General features: G+C 55.8%; 1 protein-coding gene across 1 annotated transcript in view; it reads right to left on the bottom strand.

Annotated features, from left to right (window-relative positions):
* Positions 1-5,589: 5,589 nt before the first annotated feature.
* Positions 5,590-7,727, bottom strand: part of FAT2 (FAT atypical cadherin 2) — a 47,492-nt gene continuing 45,354 nt past the window's right edge. Inside the window, 1 exon segment of the mRNA XM_087754200.1 lies at positions 5,590-7,225. Within this exon segment, the coding sequence (XP_087610326.1) occupies positions 6,693-7,225 (533 nt within the window). The 3' untranslated portion in view covers positions 5,590-6,692.

Genomic DNA, 7,727 nt, shown 5'->3' with positions numbered 1-7,727 from the left:
TTTTTGCAAATACCACCCAAATACAAGGGCTTGGGGAGGAGGGGGCATCTGTGGAAGAGCAGGAGACTTGGAGCCCAGCAGGCAGCCAGGGTCAGACCCTGTGCTTTTCCCACCCCGCGGCAGTATACAAATCTTCCCCTTCTGCCGAGGGTTTCAAATAAAAGTGTTTCAGCTTTGCTGCTCTGAAAATTAGAATTTTTCTTCTGAATGCATTTGTGCAAGTAGGTTGTGGCCAAAGCCTTTATCGGCTTGCTAGGCTTGGCTCTTCTCTCTGCCCGATCAAAGCTGCCCCTTGGCTTCTCGGCTGTGCCCTGGGACCCAGCAGCCTGGTTTATGCCGAAAGTGGGGGCGCAGCTGAAAAAAGAGCTTGGCATGTGCCGATGGCAGCAGCGCGGTGGATGCCGAGCTGCCGCTGATCCACCCGAGAGATCAAAGGAGCAAAAGCCAGCCCATGCTTGGAGACGGCCGGGTGCCGTGCCAGCATCGCTGCAGCTTGGCTTATCCTCACACTGCTGAGTAATGCATGCCATTGTGGTGTGTCATTAGCAGGGCTGTTTGGGAAATCAGGGCTAAAAAAAGTTAATCTCTTGAAGCTGTGGCAGAAAAGTCTCCTTATAGCATGCAGACTGATGGGGAGAGTGGTTCCCTGAGGGGGATCCGAGGCCACCTGAACCCCAGGGCGGGAGGAGCGGCTGAGCACAGGCAGCTCCTGGGGTATTTCTGACCGTGGGGAGTCACCACGGCCATCCTTTCTTCCAAGGGTTGAGTGCTGCAGGACTGCTCCCGTTCCATGAAATGGCTTTGCCGAGGCTGCCCCTTCCCAGGTGTCACTTAGCAAAGCATCATCTCCAGTGCCCTTGCCCTCCCCTGCGGCTGCCAGCCAAGGCAACCCTGGTGAGTCAAAAAGTCTAAAGGAAAATATCATCGCTGTTTTTTGTGCTACTTCGGATGCTGGAAAGAGTAATTTGGGTTTGCCTTATGGGAAAAAGCAGCACGTGCTGCTGAGAAAATGTGGCACTCTTGGAGCAAGGGTGGGAAGCCGGCAGGGTGACAGCCTGCCCAGGCCCCTCAGAAACCTGCCCAGACCCTGAGCCAGCAGCAGTGCTGGGTCCCCGCTGCGGTATCACTGGTGCTGGGCTCGTGCCATCCCACTTCGCTGAAAATGCCAGAGAGCGAAGGCAGAAACTGGGGTTTATGAGCAGGAAACAAGGGCAGAGCAGGTGAAACCCATCTTTTCCGTAAGAAAACGCTGCTCCCCCAGCAAGCCCAGAGCTGGCAACCTACTCTTCACAATGTCCCACCAGCATGCAGGGGGATGAGTCTGCCGTGGGGACATGGCTGCATTTAGAGTTTTATTAAAAATAGCTACAGGGAACTGCAAAGCTCACAAGTCCATCCTGACAGAGGAAAGCTGGGTTGGGGACCTGCGCAAGCGCAGCCAAGTGCTCCCTCCCCTGGCTTTAATTTGGGATCAAGCCCAGCTGTGGTGGGGTAACAGGGCTGGGGTGGGAGGTGCGGCCATGCCAGGTGATGCTCGTCCTGCAGCTGGCACTTCAGGCACGAGGGAGGCCATCCTGCTCTTCCCTGCTCAGCCTTGCTGCGTGATCAGCCCCCCTCGAGCCAGCAGGTAGGATGCTTTTGTATCCCTGGGGTGTTTTGGGGAGTGGGGTGAGTCCCTGGCTTGGGACATGGAGTTGGTGGCAGGATCTGCAGCTCAAGGTGCTGGGGCAGCATAAATGTTGTGTGGTCGGACTGGGGGTTTGGAGCAGGGTGCTGTACTGGTGGGTTTCCCTTGTCCTGCTGCTTGTGCTGCCCCTGCCTGGATGCAGCCCTGTTCCTGGGCCTGGCAGAGATGTTGCTGTGCTCTGTCTGCAAAGTGCTTTAGGGTTGTAGGGTAATTGAGGCTGGCAGGGACCTTGGTAGGACTCTCCTCCAACCTTCTCCACCCTGAAGCACCTCTTAGCATTATGAAAAAAGCTCTTTTTACTCTCCCATTTTCCCCAGGATCTCTCCTGTGTTTCTTCACGCAACCCACTGATGTCTAAGCTTAGAAACACTGTGCCTGAATTAATGTGCAGGGATTGTGCTCTTTTAGGATGGAGGTGTTGAACGGGATTTACAAAGTAAAACCAAACAGCTAAAAAATCAGTCCTAATCCAGGCAGGGATTGATTTCTGCTGAGCAGAGCTGGCTTTCAAAGAAGGAGGCTGTATTGCCTTGCAAACCTCAAGGTAACTCAGCTCCTGGGCCAGCCAGCTGTGGAACTGGTTCCAGTTTGCATCTGGGCAGTGAGAGTCCAGTGAGAACATCCCTGTGTGTCCCAAATGCAACCCCCTTTCCTTGATTTTGTTTCTAGAAGGGGATGTGAATAGCAATTTTTTTTTTACATCTGCTGGTTGTCTGAGCCAAGTGTCTCTATCTGGGCGTCCTGAGCCTTCCCGTGTTCATGCCCTTCCTTGTGCGCCCTCCCCCAGTTCAGCACTAAGGCACCCGGCAGTGGAGAGAAAGCCAGAAAGTTATGGCTCGGGTCAGTAAGCACTGGGAAAGTGGTTTCTGGGATGTGGTTGGTGGGAAGTACAATTCTGACCACGTTGGGGGCTCTGGTGGGTACTTAAGACTTGGTGATACCCCATCACTGGTGCCTGGGAGAGCTGCTGGATGGAAGGGTTCTGCTGAACCTTCCAGGCACAACCCTGGTGTGCTCCTAGTGCTGCTCCAGCAAAAATGCAATGAGAGCGTTTCAAGAAATGACTTTTGTTTTATTCTGGTCTGGAGAGAATGGCATCCCTCCATTCTTCCTTCCCTCCCTCCCTTCCTCCCTGCCAGTGTGGGAAGCCGGGCTGCTCACCTGCCTTCTGCAGCTTCTTGCTCTTGCGGACGGAGGTGATGACCAAGCCATTGCCCAGGATGTCACCTGTGATGGTGAGGATGAGTGTGGGGCTGAGCAGGGCGAGTGCCCAGGTGGGGTAGGGTGGCATGTCCCCCTGCCCTGCGCTCCCCTCTGTGCCAGGCAGGGGCTGTGCAGGGCTGGCAGCCATTCCAGACTGCCTCCCCTTGAGGAAGAGGAGGAGGAAGAGGAATGGGAACAAGCTCTCGGGGCTTGCCTGATTCCTCCTCTCCCCTCTCAGAAGCTCTTCTTTACCCCAGGCCACCCTGTGGACCTCCCAGGAGTGTTTTTGGCGCACTGCAGGGTGCAGGCAGGAAGAGTCCCTGCCCACATCCCAGCTGCTGGGGTCTCATGGCAATCCCTGGCTAGCGAAGCTCTGCGCAGCCAGTAGGAGCTCAGCGTTTGCCCATTTCTGGGCTGGGGGAGTTAATTTGCTCTGGGAGCATCTTCTAAACCAGTGCTCTTCACCCATGGCATCAGGTCTTGCAAAGTGCCCTTCTGCCTCGGCGTGGGGCTGGCCCTGAGGGATCCCCTTTGGGGGTGTGGGTTGCAGAGCCAAAGGCTGCTGGGGTCCTGCCTTTCCCCCGAGCAGGCTGATCTCCGGGCAGGGGACACTGAGGCTCTGCCCTGGGCTGGCACGGTCCCACCTCATCGGTCACTCTCGGGGTCGCTATCCCCTGTGGATATTGTCCCTTGGCAGCACTGCTTCCCCGGTCTTCCCTTTGCCACCTCCATGGTGGTAGCTAATGACATCACTGGCACTCAAAGCATTGCTGAGCTTTAGTGAAGTCAGCTGTGTTGGGGGAGCTCTGAGATGGATCTTGCTCCCCAGTTGATGGCGAGCCCTGCCAGAGGAGGCTGCCTGGCGTGCGTGGGGGAGTGACAGCAGTGACCAGCCTGGGGTTCTTGGTTAAAAAAAAATTATGAAAGGGCAAGAGAGCTTTGAGAGGTAAAACAGGCAGTGCTCTGGGGGGCTGTGGGGTGGCTGATGGGTGCTGGAGGAGCAGCAAGCAGTCCCGATGCCCAGGGGATGCTTGGGTAGGGGAGTGGGGCTGCGGGCAGGGTCTAGAGGTGCTAGGGCTGGCTGCTGTGTCGCATGGAGCCTGTGCTGCGTGTTTTGGGCACCTCTCTGCAGATATGCTTGAGTCAGGTGTGTTTTCCAGGTTAACCGGGTGATAGTCATCTCCTTAAGGGCTGTGGCTTTATTTTCAGAAATGACATCAACTTCTGTTTTCCCAAGTGTGTTTGGTTGAGGATGAGAATCAAGGCAGGGCTTGGATTTGGGTCCTTTCAACCCCTTTGCTCCTGAGTTAGCAGATATGGGAGGCTTGTGCCTTCCTGAAGCAAGGCAGGCTACCATGGGTCTGCCTCCTTCTTCTGGCCCTTATGGGATCCTCAAAGGTGTGTTGAACTTGCTGTCTTGGTACTTCTTTGAAGGCTTAAGAGGCTGGGGATGCTGGTGTCAAAAATAAGCTGTTGTTCCCCGGGCTGCCCTTGGCTGGAGCTAGGCAGGGATGTCCTGTTTACAAGGTGTGGTGGGTTGACCCTGATTGGATGCCAGGTGCCCACCAAAGCTGCTCTATCACTCCCCTCCTCAGAGGGACAGGGAAGAGAAAATATAATGAAAAGCTCATGGGTTGAGATAAGGACAGGGAGAGATCACTCAGCAGTTACCGTCACAGGCAAAACATACTCGACTTGGGAAAAATTAATTTATTACCAATCAAATCAGAGTAGGATAATGAGAAATAAAACCAAATCTTAAAAACACTTTCCCCCCACCCCTCCCTTCTTCCCAGGCTTAACTTCACTCCCGATTTCTCTCCCTCCTCCCCACCAGTGGCGCAGGGGGACTGGGAATGGGGGTTGTGGTCAGTTCATCCCACACTGTCTCTGCTGCTCCTTCCTCCTCAGGGGAGGACTCCTCACACTCTTCCCCTGCTCCAGCGTGGGGTCCCTTCCCATGGCAGGCAGTCCTCTATGAACTTCTCCATCATGAGTCCTTCCTGTGGGCTGCAGTTCTTCATGAACTGCTCCAGCGTGGGTCCCTTCCACGCCAGGTGCAGTCCTTCAGGAGCAGACTGCTCCAGCGTGGGTCCCCCGTGGGGTCACAAGCCCTGCCAGCAAACCTGCTCCAGCCTGGGCTTCTCTCTCCATGGGTCCACAGGTCCTGCCAGGAGCCTGCTCCAGCCTGGGCTTCCCATGGGGTCACAGCCTCCTTTGGGCATCCCCCTGCTCCAGCATGGGGTCCTCTGTGGGCTGCAGGTGGAGATCTGCTCCACCATGGACCTCCATGGGCTGCAGGGGAATGCTGCCTACCTCGCCATGGTCTTCACCAGGGGCTGCAGGGGAATCTCTGCTCCGGTGCCTGGAGCACCTCTTCCTCCTCCTCCTTGACACCACCTTGGTGTCTGCAGAGTTGTTCCTCTTGCATATTCTCACTCCTCTCTCTGGCTGCAGTTGCCCAGGTTTTTTTTCCCCTTTTTAAATGTGTTATTGCAGAGGTGCTGTCACCATCACTGATGGGCTCAGCCTTGGCGGGTCTGTCTTGGAGCTGGTTGGCACTGGCTCTATTGGACACAGGGGAAGCTTCTAGCAGCTTCTCACAGAATCCACCTCTGTAACCCCCCTGCTACCAAAACCTTGCCATACAAACCCAATACACGAGGGAATCCCTGAGTTATTGAATGAAATCATAATAGTAAAAAAATCCAAACTCTTTTAATACTTTCCAAAAATCAACAACAAAAAAGTTACATCAAACAACCAACCAAAGAAAACCTCTCACAAAGAAATGATACGTTCCCAAGCACAAGGACGTACAGGCAAACCCACGCTCAGTAGCCTTGGTGCCCCGTCTCAGGTAGGAGATGCCACGCAGTGCTGGCCAGTCTTTCTGGGATACACCGGGGAGCCACAGCTGGGTGGCAGGACCACGTACCGCTGCATTCAGCGTGGGACCATGACAGCCACAGGGACATGGCTGTGCTTGCACCCTTGGGCCAGGGTCTCCCTTACTCCCATGAGTGCAGCGCGACTGGGCAGGGGTCTTGCTTTGCTGCTGGCTGCACTGGTTTGAGTCTGGGGGTGGTTCCTGGTGCGACAAAGATTGTTGCTTGGCTTTTCTACAGGAATGAATTTTTTTTTTTCTTCTTGGACTTCTGTTGGCCAAGTGAGGGACATGCTGATGTGAGGAACAAGTAAGGGACAGCTGCATTCCCTCATTTCTCTCCCCGTGTCAGGGAGCAGATGTAGAAGAGGGTTTGCACCAGCTGATCCATTCCACTGGGCAAACTGTTGGCTCAATGCAAGCCCTCAGAGCCAGAGCTGGGGGCAGGGAGCTTCTGCTATCCCACCTGGGGCACTCCCAGGCTGTGCATCGCTAGTCTTTTTGCACCTTCTCCACCACAACTGCTGCTATGCCTGTAGTGCTTGCCCTTGTCCTCCTCCTCCTCATCGCTGTGGCCAGGAAGCCCGGGGTGGGAGGAGGTGGGGCGCTGCGGTCCTGCACGGTGTCGGAGGAAGTCCCCTTGGCAAGGAGGCAGGTTAGTCATTGGTATCCCAGGAGCACCCTCCGTGTCCCGGCAGTGGCTGGAACATTTCCCCTCCGTTTGCAGCAGGAGCACCGTGGAGGGCAGTGGGGAGAAAGATCCAGCCAAAGTACAACCCAGCCATGCAGGGGGAGATGCCGTAAGCCGGGGGGAACGGGACACGTAAGCCTCCCTTTGGTGGCACGTGCCAGCCCCCAGCACGCTGTTCTGCATGGAGATGGGCTTCTCTTTTCATCTTGAGGATGAGCCCCCCATTAAAACATCACCTCCTCGCAGCTCCCGTAGTCACTCTCCACCATGTCAGAGCCCTCATAGTTAGGAGGTGGAAGGGGCTGGGCTCGGATGCTGGGCTGGTGGCCCACCTCACAGTCTGCGTAGGAAGGCTGGGCCACACTCAGGCGCATGCTCACCCGCTTGTAGCCGGGGTCGGGCTGGTACGGGATGCCCTCGCCCTGCACCAGCTGGGCTGGGTAGTAGCTGATGGCCGTATATTCGTTCTGGCACTGGGAGGCTCCCATGTCCACAGGGCTGAGTGGCAAGAAGTCCTCCAGGTTCTGGTTGCTGTAGCGGGGTGGGATGGGGGCCCGCTTGTTGCTCTGGTCCAGCGGGAAGGGAAAGCCCCCATAAAGAGTGACCGGCTCTGCGTCCGCTGGCGGAGGGGGTGGTGGGGGGAGAGGAGGGTGGGAGGAGGATGCAGGGGGGCCTTGAATGATCTCGTAGTGGGAATATTCCTGGACATCTGATGACAGGTACCGGGGGGGCCAGTAGGTTGTTTCTGCTGGGTAGACTGGAATAAAACAGAGTTGTGTTAGCTGCAGTTCAAGCTGTTGCTTTCCCCCTCTTGCCTTCCCACTAACTCCTTCTGTAGATTCTGAGCCTGCAGGAGATGTGGCAAACCAGGGAAGAGAGGACACATGAGGACAGGGGAGTTGTAGTTGCTGCTTTGGGAACTGAGGGGACCTGAGGGCACCCCTGGCTGTGCTGGGGCAGTGTTCCCACCAGCACATCCCCTGCTCTAGCACCCAAAGACACACTTCATCACGCCGTCCGGATGCAAGAAGTTTGCATGATGAAGGGATGGGGGCAGAGCAAGTGATCCACTGGATCTCCCCTTTCCCTGTAGTTACTCTGGTGAACTCTCTTCTAATAATATCCTTTGGTGATGAACTGCACGGGGACAAGGCAGTCACCTTGCTGTCCAGAGCCATGCAAGGTGTTTCCCTGAGGGCGTGATCCCTCTGCCTAGGATCATTGACGCAAATGCCTTCACTAAAACTCACACTGACTTT

This window comes from Nipponia nippon, unplaced genomic scaffold, assembly GCF_047370975.1.
Source record: "Nipponia nippon isolate SJK-2023a ecotype South Korea unplaced genomic scaffold, ASM4737097v1 scaffold_17, whole genome shotgun sequence".
In the NCBI taxonomy this organism is placed as follows: domain Eukaryota; kingdom Metazoa; phylum Chordata; class Aves; order Pelecaniformes; family Threskiornithidae; genus Nipponia; species Nipponia nippon.
Note: the sequence above shows the minus strand (reverse complement) of the source record. Positions and strands in the feature narration are given on the sequence as shown.